The sequence below is a fragment of the Pseudorca crassidens genome, chromosome 1, assembly GCF_039906515.1.
Source record: "Pseudorca crassidens isolate mPseCra1 chromosome 1, mPseCra1.hap1, whole genome shotgun sequence".
Classification (NCBI taxonomy): domain Eukaryota; kingdom Metazoa; phylum Chordata; class Mammalia; order Artiodactyla; family Delphinidae; genus Pseudorca; species Pseudorca crassidens.
In genome coordinates this window covers 42,501,953-42,524,680 of record NC_090296.1, presented here as the reverse complement: position 1 = coordinate 42,524,680, position 22,728 = coordinate 42,501,953, and the positions used below count along the sequence as shown (strand labels likewise).

Below are 22,728 nucleotides of genomic sequence, written 5' to 3'. Positions count from 1 at the left end.
AAATATTTTCTGTCCTGAACAGTCTCTCCACCCTATATTACATGGTAAAATAAATAAATAGCTGCAGTGTGGGAAGAGACTCATTGTGCTAGATATCTTTTGACCCAATTAAAACTTAAAAGTGTCAGCTGAGCTGCCCAACAAGTCTCTGGAGGACATGCTGAGCTGGTGGGGAGGGGTCTGGGCGATAGCAGTGCTGGTGTCACTGAGGGAGGGGGAACGTGTATGGAACTTGGCTTCACAGTTGTCCACAGGGCCTTAGGGTGCCTCTCTCATCTGTCACTCTATAAGCTGATTCTGTGTCTCAGGAGACAAAGTCCCTCCATTCACTTAGGAAAACACTGCTTAGAAATTCTCTCAATTAAGCCTTGTCAACAGAAGTCGTATTAGATTATAAATATAAAAATTGGAAATTTGGGTGGTTGGATGGGTATTGGGAGATGATTTTAACGTATGTTTAGAACAGAGTTATTTATTTTAGATTACTGGAAAGCTGCTGGTGATGCAGACTAATTAAAAATTAAAGTTACTCTAATGAGTTTCTAGTTGAAATAATGCAAGGAAGCCAAATAAGAAGCCTACAGGTTTAGCAGCAGACTTTATCTAGCAAACTGGATAGTTTGCATTGCCTACTATTAAAAGTAGGAAAGGAAATAGTATAAAACAATTAACCATGGATAGTGAGGTACTAAAAATTATTTCTATTAGTCACCCTTTGCTTGTGGGATTTCTCACTTCTTTTTTTTAATATATCGAATGAAAACACTTCTATCAGACACAGAGAACCTTGTTGTATAGGTGGTGGTGAGTCACATTGTGGTATTTTGTGTAATGACTAAGAACGTTGGCAGAAATCGTACAGGCTGAAAACCTTCAAGGTTTGTTCTCTGTGTGTACACATCCCTTTTGGGACTTAACACTCTCCGTTGTTTTCCATTTATGTCTTTCCTGACTGGTTAGGAATAGGTAATAATTCACTGAATGCACCTCTGTTTAAACAAACAAAAGTCGTATCTAACTTTCAGGTTTCCAAACCACCTCTATGAAAATAAAATACTGTTCTCACGGTCATCGTGGTTAAATTTTAAGAGCTGTGATGTCAATTCATGGCTCCTTGATGTGAAGGTCATTTGCTGTGGTAAGGCTGGATGTTCATAAATTTAATGATTTAGTACAGCTGAATAATACCTTTTCTCCATCCGTTTACAAAAGGGTAATTTTTTTGTTGCCACAGTGTCACCCTTCAGCCCTCCACGGCCTTGTCTGGCCTTTTCCCTGTGATGTGGTACTTCTCACCATGTCACGTGACTTCAGGCCTGTTCACTTGTCCCTCTGAGAGGGTTTGACTTATATCTGGTGGTGTTGAGTTGTGGGATGGGAGGCGAGGGTGGACGAGGGAGAGGGCTAAATCCAGGGAAGGCACTGCTGGTGTTGGCTGTATGTGAGGTGAACCCCAGGGGGTTGCTGCTTGCTGGGCATGTGGGGAACCTTTGGTGGGTGGGGTTAGGATGGGTGACTTGGGCCCGTTTGCTGTGGGTAAATACCTGGTGTATTTAATTTGAAGGAGAAAAGTTAGCCTCGTGTGAATAATAAAATGTTGAAAATTCTGTGAGCTCTGTCCAGTGAGCCAAATGGATGATTACCTTGTCAGGGACTGTTTCAAAACCAAAACCAAAACCAAACAAACAAAGCCAAAACAAGAAACCCAAACAACCCAAAACAGAAACACATACAAAACAATGGGTTGATTGGCAGGGTGACCCCAAGGACCTGTCTTAGCTTCTCCCTCTCCTCTTTTTTTTTTTTTTTTTTTTTTGATACGCGGGCCTCTCACTGTTGTGGCCTCTCCCGTTGCGGAGCACAGGCTCCGGACGCGCAGGCTCAGCAGCCATGGCTCCCGGGAGCAGCTGCTCCGCGGCATGTGGGATCTTCCCGGACCAGGGCACGAACCCGTGTCCCCTGCATCGGCAGGCGGACTCTCAACCACTGCGCCACCAGGGAAGCCCTCTCCTCATTTTTTTAATCTCCATTTCTCCCAGCGTTCATCATATGTCTTCCTACTTCTGTGTGAATATAGAGTTAGCTTAACTCATTAGAAATAGAAATCCTGAGTTCCTTTATTAGAGATTTCTCTTGTTAGCTGGAAACTCACTTGTTGTTGGCTTACTGAAATCTATTGACATGGTAGATTTTCAAAGAATAAATGCTTTAAATATTGGACTGAAGGTGTTATAAATCATCCCATATTTCAGTTTAGCTCACATCTCTGACAAGAGCTTTTCAACTCATTCAAGACCCTTATTGTATATTATCTCAAAATTCCTTCACTTGCTTTATTTAGCAAATCAATCCATTTCCTTAGATTTGTACTGTGCCAATTGTTTTCTGATTACATAGATTTCTCTATAGAGCTGCCTGCTTACTCTAGAGTGTAGGACTGGTGGGGTTTCTTTGTACAGAATCTTTTAGAAGTGGGGCTTGATAATATGCTTTGTTAGGGATGAAACCCAGAATTTTAGTTCCTGCAACTGGGCTTCCTTCAGAGTTTTTTCTTCTTAATAAAAAAATGTCTAATTATTACCTTTTCTCCAAGATAGTATAACTATATGAAATAAATATTTTATAAAGTTATGAAAAACATAATTGATATCTTCCCCAAGAAGAAAAGCCTTTAGGGTTTTGTTCGTTGCTTTCAGTTTTTCAGAAACTTGAGCTTTCCGTGGAGAGGAGTGATGCTTGGTGCAGATGTTTCTTTTTCTTTCATTTGCTAAATCATTTTCCTTTAACTTTTAAATCTCTGTCCAAGAAAGAATAATATGAAAACAAAAAATTCTTTGGCCGATGCAAGGAGCTAGGCCATCCCAGTCTGAGGTATAGTAGCAGGAACTAAATTTATGCTATTCATCTTTGCATTAATTGCCAATCCCCAAAACAATATCTAACATAGCTGGATTGCAAAAAGGAAAAAAATAAAAAGTAAGGTGAGAGGTAAAAAGCAAAAGTAAGGTGATCTAGAAGCAACCGGGATGGAGGTTGGGCTAACTACATTTGTTTGTTAATCTTAGTGAAAAACTTTGCTATTAACCCGCAGAGGAGCCAATACTCTTCTCTAGTCCACCACTCAGGAAAGACAAAAAACACTGAAAATGTTCTTCAGGACTTCAATCATTAATATTAACCTATCACCTAATTTAATGTTAAGGGACATTGGGGAAACATTGCCTATCTCTTGGCCTAAATGGAATGCATACTAATAGAATCTATGTAATTTCCAAGGAAAGGACAGGAATATTTCATGGAAGTGATCATGGTTTCAAACAAAAATTGTATCTGAAGTTGTCCCATTTCCAAGATTGAACTACTTACACTAAAGAGCTCTGCTTTTTCCCTTTCCCTCCTCTTCATACATTTGTTTTCAATCAGTTTCTCTTCTAAAGCAATTCCTCGGCTTATCTAATGTTCAACCAGAATTTTCTTTCCTTACTGTGTACACAAGGCTCTATTTTCTCTACTCTGAATTCTTTGTTTTCCTGGGGCTCCAACAACCAGGCTTGATTTTTTTTTTTTTAGAACTTTATTGAGATATAATTTACAAGCCGTAGAATGGACCCATTGTAAGTGTATGGTTCAGTGCATTTTTCTAAATTTATACAGTTTTGCAACCATCACCACAATCCAGTTCTAGAACAGTTCCATCACCTCATCTCCTCTTGTGTCCATTTGCAGTCTGTCTCTGCTCCTGCCTGTGGCCCCAAGCAACCACTGATCTTCTTTCTGTCTCTATAGATTGACTTTTTTTCCTTAAAAAATTCATGTAAAGAGATACTATCTGAGGTACAGTGATCCTAATTGTTTTGTTTTCCATGATTGCCTCTTTCAGTATTTGAGTTAATTATCAAAATGAAAAATTCTCTTGTAATATTACATTGAAGTAATTTCATAGCTTTGAAGAAACTAATGTGTAAGGTGATTTCAAATTAGTTTGTACTGTTATTTTTCCTCCTTGCATTAATTGTGCTTCCATTCCCCAACTTGCCCAGCAGTGTATCTAAGTGAGTGCAAGTAGCTGGAAAAGAAAGAAGGCAAAAGCAATCTATCCATTTTGTAACCAGAGCATGACCCCAAGAGTGGTGTCTGTGAGATGGGGTGTAGCTTCAAACGCAGAAGGTAAAACTAAAGCTAGCAGCTTCCAGAAGAAACCATAGAGTATTTTTTTTGATCTGCAACTTGCAAAGATTTCTTGCAGAAGACAAAAAGCACTAACTCTAAAAGAAATAATAAGTTATATTTTATAAAAAAAAACACTTAGTGATCAAAATAGACTGTTAACAAAATGAAAAGACACAGGTGAGGCAAAATACTCTCAGTACATACCTCTGACAAAGGACATGTTTTGCAACAATAAGACAACTCAGAAATGGGCAAAAGATTTGAGTAGATACCTCATAAAAGAATGCGTATGAATGGCACGTGAACTTGTGAAAAGGTATATTCAGCATCAGTTGTCATCAGGAAAATGCACATTAAAACTGCATTGAGATACCACTTCACATAAACTAGGGTGGCTAAAATTAGAAAGATGCAGCACCAAATGTTTGTGCGAATGTGGAGTAACTGGAACTGCCGTATATTGCTGGTGGGAGAGTACAATGGTACAAGCAGTTTCAGACGCATAAAGTGCAAAAACCACTTCAGTGTATACCTTTGCCGAACTTGAAAACTGTATACTTAGGAGTGTACATTTACTGTATGTACATCTTACTGCAAAAAAGAGAAAAGAATGGGTTTTAATCTTCGAAACTCATTGATCTTCGCTATGTCCCACAGTAATCCCCTCTCCCTCCTTCCCAGCTGCCCCAGCTTCCCTCACCTTACTTTTTTCTTTGCAATCCAGCTACGTCAGATATTGTTTTGGGGACTGGCAATTAATGCGAAAATGAACAGAACAAATTTCATTCCTGCCCCCTGGGGATGAGTCTAGAAAGGGAGTCATACATGCTGATCACATAACTGCAGCAATGTGATAAATGCCGTAAGGTTAGGAGAACAGAGAGGGGCTGCCCACCCCAGGAAAGTCAGGGTAGACTGCCTGGGGGGAATAGCAGATCCCTTGAAAAAGCTTAGATAAACAGGATTGATTCTTAGACATGGTGGGAAGGGCTCTCTGGGAAAAGGGAACAGCATGTGCAAAAGATTCAAAAATGGGCAACTTGTGATCCCACGTGCTGAAAGGTGGCTGCTGGTGGGGGAGGGGGGAGGGGAGGGGAGGGGGAGGTGACAGCCGGGGCAGCAAGGTGGGGCAAGTCAGCAAAGGCCATACCATGAAGGGCCCTACCTACCAGCTAAGGAATTTGGACTTTATCCTAAGGAGAGGAGCTGTCGAAGCCTTCTGTCCTCTTGTCTTCCTAACTAGAATCTGAATTCCATGAGATCCAGGTCTGTTATTCATCTTTGCATCCTTTGTAATGTCTGGACACGGTCCTGGAATGGGTAGGACATCGAGTAGGTGTTGATTGATCTCTAAGGCTGTGTGATAGTCTCTTAGAATCTTGCATGCTTGTTTCAGCCATATTATTAAAACGGAATGAGTCAGAGCAGAGACACTTTTGGAATGGAGAGATGGGGGTCTCATTACACTCTGGGCATTGTGCCTAGGCACTCCCAATTATTATTTAATCTGTGTCACTCTCCTTGCTCAGATCTACCAGTGACCTCTGATTGCTCTCAAGATAAAGACCAAAGCTCACAGTGGCCTGCAAGGTTGCTGTTCACTCACTGTCTGCAGTGCTTTTTACCTATTTAATTCCTATTCATTTCTCAGGTCTCCCTTCAGTTCACTCACAGCCTTCACCGCCCCACCTCTCCCCACAGTAAGTGGGTTCTCACAGCTCAGCTCCGTGTGACCGTCCCTCGGACTGTGTGATTATTTGATTTCCCTTCTGCCACCTCGAGCACATGAGCTCTGTGATACCTTTCTACCCCCTGCATCTACAATGCCTAACATTTAGTAGACACTCAAAAAATGTTTTGGTTGCATGAATTTGGTTGCTTGAGAGAAGGCTATCAGATATATATTATTCTCATGTTTGAGGTGAAGAAATTGAAGTTCAGAGGTTAAGTCACCTGTTAAAGTTTACATAATCCATAAGAGCCAGACCTGGAACTCAGGGATGTCTGACAACAAAATCCTCCTCTTCGTGCGAACAGTCAGTCAGCAGGCCCAGCAGGCCGCGAGTGCAGCTCATGGATGCATTTTCCTATTAGCATCAGTGCCATGGCTCTACCCACCTGTTGAATGATCAATAGAATAATAGGCTAGTGGTTAAGAACATGGCTCTGGACCCAGAGAGTCTAGCCTCAAGTTCCTCCTCCACCATTTACTAGCTTTGTTACCTTGAGCAGGCTATTTAATCTCTCTGATTCAGCTTCCTGGAAAGTGGGGTAATATTACCCACTTTATAGGATTATTGTGAGGATAAACTAGATTAATCCATATAAAACGCTACTATTAAGCACACAGAAAGTGCTCAATAATTGTTAGCTATTACTATTATCACGACCCATGTATTCCTTCCCATTTTCTTACTATAATCCCAAATTATATCCAGAGGACCTATAGCAGTTTTTAATTTTTTTATTTTATGGACATTCTCTCCTTGCATGGAGCCATCTGCCCTAAGTCCTAGTTCAGCTGAGTCCTCTCAACTCAAACTTGGTCATTTCTGTGTCTCAGCAGAAGCAGGTTTCTAACAGCAAAATATGGGAATATTAATCCGCTTTGCTGTGAATTTCTAGGTTTTTAGGATTTACACATTTCTTCACACCTCTGTTCAGTGAGGAAAAACACAGTGCTGAAGTGTAGTAGAGGAAGCAGTATTAATAGCACTGTTCTCTCTCACAAATCACAATCCTTTCCCCCAGATTAAGCACCGTATCATCAAGCTCTTTGAATAACTGACCTGACCCCCACTCCCAGAAAACCCTAATTGTTGGGAAGTGATTTATGTCACCATTTCCCCCCCATTCATTAATACGTGAGAGCTGGTGTAACTTACAGGAAATTAAAAAAGGAAGAAAGGAAGAAAAATAATTAGTTCACATATATAATGGTTGCACACCAAAATTTTAACATTTTTAACATGTTCCCTTATAATGCAATTTTCTGTAAATATTTTTCATTCCTTCCCTGGTTTTCCATTGTTGAAATTCTTAACTAATTTCTTGTGGTTAGGGTGTAATAGTGTGTGGGTGTGTGTTTTAATGACTTAACTGTTTACCTTGCTCTTAAAAGAAAATAGCCCCTGATTTGTATTTAAATGATGAGAGAACTAACTGCAGTAAGGTTGCCCCTGCCTGTGCCAGGCATCGCTGCCTGCTGAGTTGATGTTGCAGATCTTCATCCAGCCCTGCCAGAGAAATGACACGCCCATCCTGGAGGTGAGGAAGCAGAGGCTTAATGAGATGAAGAATTTCCCCTGGCAGCCAGCATGTGTCAGACCTTGCGTGGCTAGGCTCTGGAGGTACAGGTGTTAACAGGATAGGGCATAAGGGATAACCAGAAGCAAGCCTGGTAAATTAAGTTGGGGTTATAAATAGAAGGCCTCAAAAGACAGGCTGAGGGATATATAATTAATTTTGCAGGCATTGTGGAACTAATGACATTTTGCACTTGCTCCCACCTGCTCAGTCCTCAACGCTAGGCGATCAGTGATGTAAGGAGCCTTCCAGGTGATTCTGTTGCTCACTCAAGTCTGAGAACCGCTGCTGTAATGTATCTGTGGCCATGCTGTGGGAAGGATGGAAAGGGCAAGGAGGAACAGTGGGAAGGCTGGTGCCAGAGCCAAAGGAGAGGTGATTAGGACATAAGTTTGGGTAGTTTCATCGGAAACAAAACAAAGGGAAAAACTGTGAGATTTTTCAAGGAAGAAATGATAGGACTTGATGACCCAGTGAAGGTAGGGGTATAAGATGGGAGGCCGTTGTTCACGAGCGGCAGAGCTGCAGATACACCCCAAAGGCATTATACGCCTCAGATATTTGAACCTTATTATTGTGCCTTAATTTATAGCAATTTAAAATATGTCTCACACCCATCAATCTGCTGCCCTTAACTAGATTTAACTTTCCCTATAGGGATAAAAATGTACCAGACGCTCAATACCAATAATAATGTTGACCATGGACTGAGTTATCAAATGCCAAGAACTATTCTCTATGCACTTTACAGTCATTATCCCATTGTTGTTCATTAGTTATGGATGCTCATAAATTGCTTTCTGTTAGTGTCCAATCTAAGCTGCACACCACTATAATATTAATGTTCCAGACCCTGATCTGAGAGGCTGAGTCTGGGCTCTGGAGTCAGGTGGCTCCAGGCCGAAACCTCAGCCCCATCATTTACCAGGTGTGTGGTCTTTGAGGAGTTTACTTACCCAACCTTCTGCCGTAATTTCCCCCAGCTGTATTACAACAGGTATTATTACTACAACGAGGATGTAATCATGAGTGGAATTCTTAGGGTTGTTGTGAGAGCTTAAATGAGAAAATGCCTGCACAAGGCTTGACACTTAAAGTACTTAATAAATATTGATGATGCTTTTGGTGATGCTTATGGGGATGCAGCTGTCACTCCCTTGCTCAGAACCTTCAGTGGCTCTTCTTGGTCAAGAAAATAAGCTCCTTAATCTGGCATTTAAGATTTTCCACCAACAAGTCACCCCTTACCTCTCAAACCTTTCACCTGATGATTCTTTGCATAAACCCAGTGCTTCAGCTAAGCTGATCAGTGTCCCCCGCAAACACTCCAATCCATTACCACATCCCAGCCTTTGGTTCTGTTCCTCCACCCCTCTCATCATGTCCCTCAGGGCCCATCCCGCTAGTCACTGTTTGTGGAGCCATCCTTACCAAACCCTCGTCTGCAATACGATTAAATCCTTCCAAGCTCTGGAGCTTTAAAGGCCTTTAATGCTCGATGGACCCTCTGCTGCAGTACAAGGTGGCCCAGAACATTCTGCCCATGTTCAGCCGCCTTTTCCTACCCTTCAGTAAATGTAGGGCTGTGCCTGTCCCTCTTACTGTGCTTGGTGCCTAGCCCCAGGCCAAGGACCTGCTTTCTTAGTGCTGGTAACATACACCTATACTTAGCTTCTTGGTTTTTCCCAAGTTCATTTAAATATGTGTTGGTGTTGTTTTCTCACCCTGATAATGCTGATAACTTCCCTTATAGGAATAACATTTAATCTGTGAAATAATTATTATTATTTTTCTTCTCAGGATGAACTTGACCTCACAGACAAACACAGGGAAGCCATGTTTGCACTTCCAGCAGAGAAAAAATGGCAAATATACTGTAGCAAGAAAAAGGTAAGCTATTCATTATGATTATGATTATGGTTAACTGGAAAATGATCATTTTGGATGCCCTTTGCTCTCCCATTTCATCACCAGAATTCAGGCAGCTCTTTATAAGGTAAAAACCAGATTGAATGTGTCCTGTTGTGGCCTCGGTGCTACATGCAGTAAAGGGCCAGCTCCTTGGATGTTGTTTTTATCAACACTTCATTGCACCCCGCACCTCACACCATTATTCATAACGCTGTGTAAATGAGACCCAAAATAACATCAGCTTACAGAAGACTGAAGTGTTTTTCCCTTGTCCTTTACATGAAAGTTTGTGTGTAGGTAGGTGAGAACTAACACTGTGGTTTCACAATAGTGGTTTCACAATTGTGGTTTTCACAGCCCTCTGTGACTCCCTTCTAACAACTTTCCATTTCGCCATCTCTAAGGTGTGGCCTGTCCTCGTGCTGTGGGGTGGCTCTCCAGCCATTTCACATTCCAGACTAGGGGTGGAGGAAAGGGGGAGGCACAGGCTCCCCACGCCCCCACTCTTAGGGCCACATCCGGGAGTTACAGACCTGAATTCCCCTCACATCGCACTGTTAGCTACATGGCCACACTCCCTTGCCAGGAATGCAGTCTTACTCTGGGCAGTCATCCACACATGAAAGCAGGGGGTTCTAGTACCTTTGGAGGAGGAGAGAAAGGGTATCGGGGGCAGCAAAAAAACCGAACTATTCCCTAGCCTAGCACTAGGCATCACCCTATGGACTGTATCTCCTTCAGTAAAGCTCACTCTGCCATCTTTTAAACCCCTGTGGCAAATTCTTAGACTGTCCTCTCACCCATTTTTGGAACCAGTGCTGTTCATGGCCACCTTTTGCCACTTTTCCTTCTGTTCTAGGAGAGACTTAAATCAAGACGGGGAAGTGGGAAAGGCAGGGCTAGCACCTAAGAAAAATGTTACCTCTCCAACAGGAGTGGGCACTCAATTACTAACCTCTGGAAGCAGGGAAACAGGAACAAAATATAACAATCCAGTATCTTGTCAAAACACGGTGTCAGCCAGGGAAACCTTTTCTTAGGGGACTAGGATGCATTTGGGGACCTCCATTTACCCCCCTGGCTGCCCCCCACCCTTTGCCGCCTTGTGTAATTGGCATGCCCCCCGCCCGGGAGCATCTCTCCAGCAGTAAGCCTGTGTGTGCCCCTTTCTCGCCAGGCTTTATAACCTTTGTAACGCCAGCATCTGATACTTGGAAGCAAAGGTAGGATGAATGAACCACTGAATTGTCATGAGTGTTATACTGGACTCTCAAACAATCTAAAGCACATTTAATTTTCCGCCTGAGCCATTGTAATTGATAAAACCATGTGTGGGGTTTGTTTCCCCGGGCCTTGCTGAGAGACGTGTCCAGCTGTAGCCTTTCAAGATGATTTCTGAGCCATTATCAGATCAGATCAGTTGGAGCATTAAAGGTTCCTAACCCCGTGGTAACCAGTAAGATGTGTTTGTGAATGAGTATATCCTCTTCTCCTCTTTCTCTCTGTGCACATCTTACCACCTAGAAAACCTCTCTTCTGTGGAACTGATGGTCAGTGGCTCAGGAAACAGATTTTAAAATGAAAGAATTTTAAAATGAAAATAAAAATGTGTCATGTCCTGTTCTGAAAGTGATGGTAGTGTATGGTCTTGAAAACAAGAGAACTTCTCCTGCAGCTGTCTTCAAGACCTGGCCCCTAGAACTGAGAAAGAAAAGCCCTTACGTGCCCGAGTACACACAGGACATTGTCTATTTTGGCTCATCCGAGCGCAGATTTTTTTCTCAAAATTAGGAAACAACATGAAGCGGGGATTGAGAATATGCACTAGAGGAAAGGAAAGGGCAGGAAAATGGGAGCAGCTTACTGAAGGGAAAGTTTTCTTCTTTCCCAGATTTTATTACACCCTTGACGGCAATTGAAAGTTAATCATGGAAACTACTGCCCCTTAGATTAGAAAAGGCAAACCCTGGAGGATAGTAATGACCTCGGGCTCACAGCTGCTGCTCATTTTTCAATTTCCAGGCCTATCAAATCCCCTTGCAAACCTTGTCTCCTGTGTGCGTGGCGGGTTGGCTTTTTGTAGGAGCATGGATATGGTTGTGGCCACTGGCCTCAAATTCCCATTTCCTGATGGATGGGCTCTTCCTGCGAGTACCTGGCCGGATTGCACAGATCTTTGGAAATGCAGTTCTCCTGCTAGCTTCATTCCAGCAGCTTGGATTCCTTTTATGACTTAGCAGTGGTGTGGCTGAGTGGGAAAGCCATCTTAACTCTTTGGTGAATCCCATGGGTTTATAGATCTGCCTCACATTAAAATGGCTTGACTAAGGATTTTCTTGATGAGAGCTTCTCAGACTGTTAAAACTATGCTGTGCCTTTGGTCTGAAACTGACCTTTTGGGGCCCCGTAATAAATCGGGAAACGGCACAATGAATAAGAGAACACACAACCCTCAGCACGAAAAGGGCACGATGTTTGCCTCTCTTCCGAGAAGGTGATCCCCTTCAGGACAGGTTGCCCATTCTCCGAAGGAAACCCGTGGTGGCCGTCCTTAACGCCGAGAACAGATTGTTTTCCTTGGACCATCTCTTGAGTAACCTTTTCAAATCAGACATGTCACCAGCAAGCCTGACCACATCTATTTCTCAGGCCGAGGCGAGGGAAAGCTACACCCCTATGGCTCCTTCAGACTTTCCATCTTTCAAGATTAGAACCCAAGGCATCGGAGATGTTCTCACACATAGTGAAGCCATAGAGTAAGGGCCCACGAACGCCAACAGAAACAGAGTTGGTGAAAAGCAGGCTTTCTGTGTAAAAGTGCACAGCAGTTGTGGAGACAAACGGGGCTGGGAACTGAAGATGGGGCCAGGCCTTCCTTGGCCAAGTGGCTCTTTTCCATCCAGTAGAGACTTGAGTCCCAGCAGTGGCTATCTGCTTATCAAGCTCTGTGTTCATTTCTCAAACGGCTCTATCTGAGTCCTCTGGTTGAAAACCCATTTCCAGAGCCAAAATGAAAACTGCAAAAGTGTTTCTGGGGCTAAAAGAATTGGAAAGAAATTAATTGGAATTTTGCCTAATTGAGTAATCCGGGGGAGAGCAGGAGATGGATGTCGCAGCCTTGAAAGTCCAAACAAATCTGTAAAAATGACTGAGCCGGTTGGTCAGCCGTGGTTCGTCCTACGCCGCCATCCACTGTCAGTTTTTTCAACTTTTACGAAAGGTCCAAAAAAAGGTTCTGTTGTTGGGGCTGGGGGTATTTTCAAATAGGAAATGTTTGTGGTTCTTATCTTTAAAGGTAATTCCCTTTTTAGTTCTAATCACAACATGCTCTTTTGTTTAAGTGAGGTTTTTCCCAGTCTTCAGCCAGAAACTGCATCTGTTAACAATCTTTTGGATTTTAAACTGAAGCCTTTTAAACAATGAACCATCTGACCACGAAAGGCATCTGGCCATGCTGTATTTGCTTATTGTTAACATGATTTTTAAACCCTGGGAAAAGTAAGGAGTAGGTCTTCAGAGAGGAGAAACTAAGATAGCGTACGAGCTATACTATGGCAACAGCAATCTTATCAGTACAGGCAGAAAGCTTCTTTAATCACACTTCTTCACAGGAGCAGTTGCAATAGTTGTGTCACTTAACCAGTCCTTGTAAGTGTCCAGAAAATACTTGTTCCCCCTCCATGAGCTTCAGAGTTCACAAAGTCAGTGAATGGGGTTAGGAGCTGTTAGCTGTAGTAACATCAGATATTTGAGGCAAAGATCAGAATTTGATGACTGTACCTAATTTTTCTTCCTTCCATTTCTGATCCCTAAGCCAAGGCTTAAGTAAATGGCTCTAGATTCTCCATATTACATTTCTATATCTTTATATATATACATATACATATATATATATATATATATATATTTGGTTGCATCAGGTCTAGTTGTGGCTCACAGGCTCCTTAGTTGCAGCATGTGGGCTCCTTAGTTGCAGCAGGTGGGCTCCTTAGTTGTGGCCTGTGAACTCTTAGTTGTGGCATACATGTGGGATCTAGTTCCCAGACCAGCAATCGAACCCGGGTCCCCTGCATTGGGAGCACGGAGTCTTAACCACTGTGCCACCAGGGAAGTCCCCATTTCTGTATCTTTTGAGGTCTGCTTTGGAGAAGGTGAGTTTTTACTCTGCTGCTGAGTTTGACTCTAGTTTAATTAAATCACTCTAGAATCTTGTCTAACCTGGCTGCAGTTGAGCCGTTAAGCTTTGTGGGAAGTGCTGATCTGGTGATAGGCATGTTCTGAAGACATCTAGGAAAAGTGGCTGAAAATTCTCCTGATACCTTTCATTCACTCCCTTTATTTGGTTCGCATATCCTAATTGGATCACCTCCCCACTCCTCTCCACAAGAAGGAATTCTCCTTCACCACAAACACAAAAAGATGTATGGTGAATGGTCATCAGGATCTTTTAGATCCTGGAGAGTCGAGGCCCTCCTGTGTTGGGAGCATGGGGAGGAAGTGGTTTGATCAAAACAGGGATTTAAAGGAACATATGCTAAAGTAGAGGAATTAGAGACAAAAGGAACCATCGGTCTACACGACTGTCAAACAAACCAGCTGGACAACAAGGAAGTGGGATGTTGATACATTAATCCTCTGGTTGTTCAGAGTCTCCTAATGGGAAGGGAAGAGGGAGGAGAAGTTAGGTCTCCTCTTCCTTTGTTACTGTAGTTGTTTGAATATGCAGTAGAGTGAGCGTTAGGTTTTCAGGTGCCCACTTTGATAGATGTCGAGATTTGGGAGAGGGAGCCAGTAAAAAGGGAGGAAACTAGATATCCTTAACTGTATTTCTAGACTTCTTTAGAAGTACCTAGTTTGGTCTCCTGTCATTGAGTTTTCACCCTGATAATGGATTCCAGTTGGCCTTTGTGCTCCTAAGTGCTAAGGGGTTACAGAATGTGGCAGACATAAAAAAGATTAGAGATGAGATCGGGCTGTCTTTCCCCTTCTACTTCTCTGAAGAACAGATGAGGGAAGCACAGTAGCTGGAGGATAATGGGTATTTCCAGGCTCTGAAACTCGCTGCCTTGTCTGCATGTTCCCTGGCTGTGAGAGATGAGGATGTCTGTTTAATCCCAGATTGAAGCAGTAAAAAAACAACAAGCTTTACGGATCTGGTGCTTCAGTCAATGAAGCAATGCAGTTGGTAAAGGACTAGTTGGTGTGTGATTCACCCCGACGTGTACTGAGTACCTTCTCTGGGGCAGATTATTGGCTAGATTCTGAGGATGATTAAACAAGTAAGTCAAATTTCCTGGAGTGGATGGTCCAGGTAGAGGAAGCAGATAAAATCAAATAACTGACAGGTCTTGCCATGAGCTCCATACTAGGGTAAGCAGACAGGCTCTGGGGCACAGAGGAAGGAGCCTCCAAGCTTTGGGGTGTGTGTGTGTGTTGGAGACAGCAGTTCGTTCCTTCACCACTTTGACCCCTCCCAGGGTTATGCCAGCGAGGGACCTGTTGCTGTCGTCATGCTTTCATCCCATCATCTAGAAATGGGCTCCTTTTCCAGCAGCTGAGCTATGTTCACATACGCTGTACACTTTCCCTCTTGATTTGTACTTTGTTCTTTTTCCTTTTTGCCAATGCTTAAAAGGTCAAGTTTAGACTGTTGGGTAATCTGATCTTTACTAAACACAACTTCTAGGGCTTGTTAGGAAATCTGTAGAGAGGCTTAAACTTTTGAAACATGAAGACACTGAGGGGAAGACTGAAATAACTGAGGTTTGTTCAGCCCAGAGAAGAGAAGTCAGGTGAAAACACCAACTCAGTCTGTTCACTGGGTGTGCGTACCCCAGTGAAACTGTGGTATCTGTCAAAATATTGCCAATTCCAGTGGTAAAGAGCAGCTGCCTCAAGCCCTCCCAATAAAAAACTGTCCTGAAAATCTGACCTTTCCCCCAAGGGCCCACCAGTCTTCCTTCATGATTCAGGGACTCAACGGTTAACTCCCGGCATGACAAGCAGGGGACGCCAGGACCCTGTTCCCATATTGCATCATTAGTTCTGATTCATTGATGCCCATGATACACTGTTGATAAATATTTTGAACATTGGCCTAAGTATGAGATGCTGATGGACCTAAAGATGGTGGCCAAAACCATTTGATAATATGTACCCAGAGCCTGAAACATGCGTCTTCCAGGAGTCGATCCCATGGAAATGATAAAAGATGCAGGCAAAGAACTATATGTGAGGTGCTTTTTGCAGTGTTGTCTGTGAAAGCCAGTGATGGTGAACAATTTAAAGGGGGATGGTTGTATTATCGTACACAACCGTAACAGTATCTTGCTCCCACTGAAAAGTCATGCTTTCAAAGAAATTTTGATGACATGGGAAACTGCTCAGCATGTAATGATAAGGTTTAGAAAAAGATGTAAAACTGTGTAATCAGTACGATCAAAAGTTTGCAAAGAGTAGATATAGACGTAGGCCGAGAGAAACCATTGTTTGGTGGGACTGTGGGTGGTTTACATTTTTTTCTTTATACAAATATTTCCCAAATTTTCCACAGTGCATTGTTCTCCATCCTACCTTGGGATAAGGTTGTTCTGTTTTTTTCTGATTACAAAAATAAAATTGCTCTTTAAAAAAAAAGCGTAGAGTATATTTTATATCTGTCAGTTTCAGTCAGAAAAGCAGGACTACTGGGGGAAACACACACACAAAGCAAAGAGATTAACCCTTATATAATTATGCAAGCTAGCTAAGCACTCCCCCTAAAGCTGCTGTCTTTGCTTCATGTCCCTGGAGTAGGCAGTTGGGAAGGAGGGTGGATGTAACGTGGGGATGGAGCAAGGACAGGCTGGAGCCCACAGGGACAGACTGAAGCCTGTGGTAGTTCTCACTGCCTGTCCCAGGACTACAAAATGCCTGCTGCTTCATTGCCACCCTCCACGTCTCCCTTGAATTTCTCTTGTGGCTCACCCTACGCAGAAAGATACAAGAAGGGACGTAGGCAAGTTGGTTCAGCCTAGCCTACTTGAACATTACAAAGCCACCACGTATTGCTCTTTGAAATTAGGAGGAAAAATAAATATTATTTAAAATGCAACCAGTGCTTGTGCTGTAGAGACAACCCTAGCATTTTTTTTTTTTTTCTTTAGCTCAGGGGCCCTTTACTTTCTCTATTTACTCTTCCCTGGGAGGATTAAAACAAAGGTGAATCTGCAAACCACCCAGAGTTTTTCAATACCATTGATCTCTTTAAGCAGTAACTGTGAAAACTTGGTGATTCTTGGACCTGATGAGATGGCCTCAGCTTTCTGCCCAGAAATCCACTAAAGGCATGTTTCTCATGGCGCTTTCCGCGCTAAGTAGCATGATCTCATAGCCAGTGACCCATTTTCTGTCTTTATTTTCTTTTTGTTACAAAAGCCAGTGCTATCAAAATGAGCACCAGATTTTAGAAGTGGAGTACAAAATTTGAGGGTTCTCTGCCTCTGGCAGCCCTTAAACCAAAGTTGTACCCCAATAAAGGGCAGTTGGGGGCTTCCCTGGTGGCACAGTGGTTAAGAATCTGCCTTCCAATGCAGGGGTCACGGGTTCAAGCCCTGGTCCGGGAAGACCCCACATGCCGCAGAGCAGCTAAGACCGTGAGCCACAACTACTGAGCCTGTGCTCTAGAGCCCATGCTCCACAACAAGAGAAGCCACTGCAATAAGAAGCCCACGCACCGCAACAAAGAGTAGCCCCCACTCGCCGCAACTAGAGAAAGCCCGCGTGCAGCAACGAAGACCCAATGCAGCCAAAGATAAATAAGTAAAATAAATTTACTTTTTAGAAAAAGGGAGCAGTTGGTTCATGAATATTTATTTGCCTCCTCTTCCTATAATCCCTTTGTTTAATAATACCAGTTTGGGGGCATTTTTTCCTCCCAGTGTTACCAATTCTATCATTCCAGCTGTGCCTACTGCCACCCCTGCCATGGAGTGTCCAGGTGGTCGTGAACTCACAGTTTGTGTTTTCATTAATGTTGACTCAGCTTCATTAATGAAGAAGCAGTGAGCAAACTTGCCCGTAGAATGAACCAAAACATATCTACCTTTCTTCTTTGGTGCTTGGTGAAGTGAGCAGACATCTTCTGGATTCTTCTGTTGGGGTGTTATACTCTGGTTCTGTAGAGTTCTCTGTTTTTCCGGCTTGAGATACTGCCAGTGAGAGAGCCTCCCCTTGGGGTGGATTGTCTCCAAATGTCTTTCCATTAATGGATCTGCCTGCAGGTTTCCTAAATTATGTTTGTCCTTCACAGTTGTTCTAAAGTGTAGCGTAATGTGTCTGACACTATTTTTTCTGAGATAAATAGGAGCCGAGTAATAGCTATGAGAAAGACTTTGCATCGTCAAAGGCCATCCAAAGGGTAAGCTGAGAAGGCAGGATACCCCATTGATTCTCTAGCTGTGTGACCTGGGATGTATTTCTTAACCCCTCTCATTTCTCTCTTCTCGTCTGTACAATGAGGTCAATTTCGTAAGCTTGTTGTGAAAACTGAGAAAATATAATTTTGAAGTTGTCAGAGAACTTGGGACATGTCAATGTTAGCTGTGATCACTGGCAATGTCAGTGATGGTGACAATAAATGAAACAGTGGTATGGACTGACTTTCTGCTTGTTCACACTCATGCTAGCCTGAGATTCAGCTCCATATTGGTAAATACTGATACCTGGTTTTCTCAGAACAGTAGTAAAAGCACCTCTCCCTTAGTTGTTCACAGGACATTTCAGAGGTGGAAATAGTAAGGTGGGAGGATACATTGTGTCGAATAAGGGAAGAAACCAAGAAAGTCTTTATTGTGAGCATCAGAAGTTGGTAAAAAGGGGCCCCATTTAATTCAACAGTTTCTAGGGCAATGGTAGTCAACGGCAGTCCCTTAACTTCTGGGTAGAGCTCTGAATCTGATTTCAGGAGCACCCTTAATTTACGTCTTGGACAATGGAGGGCAAGAGGAAGTCAGACTCCAGTCCACTTCTTTCTTCCTTTCACCCACATGCCACCGCAGCACTCAGTCCCCGCTTCCCACGGCAGCCCGTGGAGATGCTCACTTCATTGGGTTTGCAAACAACATTACAATTCCTTCTTTGTGGCCTAGGAAACGTAAGTGGTTGATAAATATCTTCAGTTTTCAAAATAAGACAATTAAAGAATATTTTTAGACCAACACCAAGAGGTTCCATTAAACAAGTCAATTTTCACAAATGAGTGACTTACTAGGTCAAAATGAACCGGGTTTACAGGTTCCCTTCTCAGCAACAAAACTTGTTCAGAGTTGCAGCATTGTAATCCAATAGTGCATTCTAGCTGTATGATTTCTGAAACTAAGCTAAAAAAAGGTCAGTGTTGAGGAAATAGTAAAAGAACGTTTCAACACAGTTGCAGATACTGTTATTGTTAGGAGTCTTTTTATTGAAGTATAGTTGATGTACGATACTACAGAAGTTACAGGTGTACAATATAGTGATTCAAAATTTTTAAAGATTATACTCCATTTATAGTTATTATAAAACATTGGCTATATTCCCTGTGTTGCACAGTATATCCTTGTAGCTTATTTTATACCTAGTAATTTGTACCTCTTACTCCCCTGCCCCATCTGTCCCCTCTCCCCACTGGTAACCACTAATTTGTTCTCTTTATCTGTGAGTCTGCTGCTTTTTTGTTATATTCACTAGTTTGTTGTATTTTTTAGATTCCATGTATAAGTGATATCATACAGTATTTGTCTTCTCTGTCTGACTTATTTCACTTAGCATAATGCCCTCCAAGTCCATTCATTTTGCTGCAAATGGCAAAATTTCATTCTTTTTTATGGCTGAGTAGTATTCCATTGTGTATATGTACCACATCTTCTTTATCCATTCATCTGTCGAAGGACACTTGGGTTGCTTCCATATCTTAGCAATTGTAAATAATGTGACTATGAACATTGGGATGCAAGTATCTTTTCAAATTAGTGTTTTTGGATTTTTTGGATATATACCCAGGAGTGGAATTGCTGGGTCATATGTTAGTTCTTTTTTTAGTTTTTTGAGAAGCCTCCATGCTGTTTTTCACAGTGGCTGCTATTGTTAGGAGTCTTAAACCTAATTACCAGAGTGGACATTCTGGGTTCCAATAAACTGGCATTCTCTAAAATTTCTAAAAAAGAAAACTAACAAACTTCTGATAACTTTCTACTCAATCATGCAATAAACTAGTATATCCTGGTTGATTACTTTTTCTGTGTGTGGAGTTTTTATGTACACAAAAAAGTACAGAATGTAAGAAACACCCACATTTAACAAATGCTAACATTTTATCATACTCACCATGGATTTTTAAGAAATAAAACATTATAAATATAGTTGAAGCCGAAAGGTGACCTCTATTCTGAAAGTGATATGTGTTTTTTTCTTTATCCATATATGTATTATCTTACTCTGAATGTGTATATTCATAGACAATATATGGTATCTCTTCATTTTAACTACGATATAATGTTCCATTATATGAACATGCCACAGTTTAATTATTTTTATCCCCCCTTTCCAAGTTTTCATTATTTTAAAAAAATTGCAGTGAACATCCTTGTGTATGTGTTCAAGAATTTCTCTAGGATAGGCACCTAGACATGTAATTACTGGGTCATTTGGTTTGAACATTTTTACCTTTAATTGCTCTCCAAAGCAATTGTTGTAATAGCTTATACCTGCAGTGAATTAGTTGCCAACCATCTGAGGGCTTGGTATTGTCTGAGGGGATGGAACTAGTGTCTGGTTGCCCTGATCAATCATTTTATGTAAGTTTGAATGTTTCAGGTACAGGACACTGTCATTAAAGTTCTTCAGTTTTCTCCCATATACCTTAGCCCATCAAATTAAAGTAAAAATTCCTGGAATAGGAAGCAAACATTTCATTTAAAAAAGAAAAACCCAAGGTTTAGAAAATGAAAGCGTTCCATTCAAATATCTTTAAAGCTGGACCAAAGTACAAAATGTTACAAGTACCTAAAAATGGACAATTCACTCAGCATTATGTTTATTTGGTTTGACTACAAAGGAAACTGCTCTGTGTGTGGTTCACTCTTCCTCTCCTCTAGACCTCTTTGCACCCTCAGGTCCAGACCCAGGCAAACTGTGTTTCCATCTTTAGCCAGCTTTTGACTGATATATGCCATCACCAAACACAGGAAGTTCCTCTGAGGTATCCGCCACCTCCCTGGTGGGTGACTAAAGTGCAGGTGCAGAATCGGCACGTCTGCACAAACAGGCATGTTGGCGGTGGCTAGAAAAGCACACAATTGGTCTCTTTCTTCTCCTCTAACCAGAGCACCTTTATCTCAGTCATCTCTTTATACAAATTATGAAAGCCTCTCCCCTTTCTTGTACTCCTTGATTGCTTCAGATATTGAGTAACTGAGATGGGTAACTCACTGTCTGTCCATCCTCCATGAATCTGCTGTGTGGATGCCACCTCTCTTTTTTTTTTTTTTTTGCAGTACGCGGGCCTCTCACTGTTGTGGCCTCTCCCATTGCGGAGCACAGGCTCCGGACGCGCATATGCTCAGTGGCCATGGCTCACGGGCCCAGCCACTCCGCGGCATGCGGGATCTTCCCGGACTGGGGCACGAACCCGCGTCCCCTGCATCGGCAAGCGGACTCTCAACCACTGCGCCACCAGGGAAGCCCCCCCTCTAATTAGGGAACATCAGGGTGGAAGAGGGTGGAAGAGAGTGACACTGTGTTTTACGTTCACTTATAGTCTTTCAAAGAACAATAAAAATAAATAAGCAATATATAGCTGAGACACAGAAAGTTATCTTAGTTGGACAAACCAATTAATACGGAGTCATGGAGAGTATGGGGGTTGTGTGTCCCGTGGAGCTCTATTTTCCCCTCTGGAATGGGGGCTAGAGAAGCAGACACCACAGCTTTCACACCACAGCTGTCACTCATGCCTGCATCGGTGCCCCACTGTGGGGAGAACACTCCTGCTTCGGCTCCAGTCACTGGAAGAGACTTGGAGCTGTGGGTTTGAATGGAGGCCCTGGGAGGGCAGTCGTTCTCAGCTACTGCAGAGCGGCTATCTTTGGCTTCCAAATCTTAATTCTTAAGCAGATTCGTTTTGACAGCTCGGCTACAGGACAGATTCCATCAGGTGTTGATTGCAGAGTTTGGAGTACATGACAATCTTGGAGCTCTCAGTCTTTGCCATATAGTACTTGTCAACAGTGCTATTGTGGACCAAGGTTCCAAATGCAACTATGTGTGGCCCTTTGAGCCCCTTGCCTGTGTGTTGAAGCCCATAGGCACAGCTCCATTGCATTTCCAAAATTCTGCAATCTGCAGGTGTAGAATTGCACATTAAATGAGTGTTCTCAGCTATCACTATATCTCTGGAAAGGGGTATCACTATGGCTCACATATGAGAATTCAGGACTGGCTGCCTGTTCCAGTTATCACCAGCGCAGGGATGTGTAGCTCATGAGACACCCCAGACCAACGCACATCCTTTGTTTCAGTTTTCCTTTGGACTGTGGCTTCCTTCCCTGGTTAACTGAGTGCACTATGAATAACTCCAAGCAGAGATGGCAAAAAGATTTATCTTGATTACTAACTCTAAACAACTAGGGGTTGAAGCCTGGAGCACTGAGAAGCATTTGGAGGTTATGAAGGATCTCAGTACAAATAGCGTGGTAATTGGATAGCACTGTCTTCCCTGACACATGGTGGGAGAATGTGGCATTTGTAGCAGATATTTACCCTCCTTTGCCCTTGAAGGCTACTCTTGCGCCTAGATTATGGTTGTACATAAGTATCACATTCCATGCTTCTTGCCTTTGCATCTCTCCCTGGTTCTCTCAGATTCTCTAGATGCTATGGCAATTACTTTCATAAAAAGACCACCCAAAGCCTGCCTGACTTCACCGTCTCCAGGAGATAGGTTTATGAAAGACATCAGTAGAAGGAAGTATCCACTTTGTAAGAGAGATCAGAGAAGGAAAAAAGCCACTTTTCCTGAGTTTTTTCTATATATATTCGTTTCATTCTTTTCACTAATAGCTCTAGCACACCTAATGTTATTGAATCCACATTACGGTTGGTGCATTTCAGAGCCTCTCCCTTTTGGGAAGTAGGAAGCAGCTCTGAGCTTCCAGTGTAAGTTAGAATGTGCCACCAATAACTTCTATGCAGAATTCTCCAGATTCCTTACACTCTGGGAACCAAGTAATGTGTGGAACTAGAAACGGGTTACAGTAGAAAGTCTCCCAAAGAATACCAACTTTAAATTAGTGTCTTAAATTCTCTCATTATTCTTCAGTGCAC

General features: G+C 42.5%; 1 protein-coding gene across 4 annotated transcripts in view; it reads left to right on the top strand.

Moving 5' to 3' along the window:
- DAAM1 (dishevelled associated activator of morphogenesis 1) overlaps positions 1-22,728 on the top strand; it is a 179,176-nt gene that overhangs the window by 75,684 nt on the left and 80,764 nt on the right. For all 4 annotated transcript variants that reach the window (XM_067734604.1, XM_067734602.1, XM_067734603.1 and 1 more), the window contains exon 3: positions 9,277-9,366. In XM_067734604.1, the coding sequence (XP_067590705.1) occupies positions 9,277-9,366 (90 nt within the window). The remainder of the gene's footprint in view (positions 1-9,276; positions 9,367-22,728) is intronic.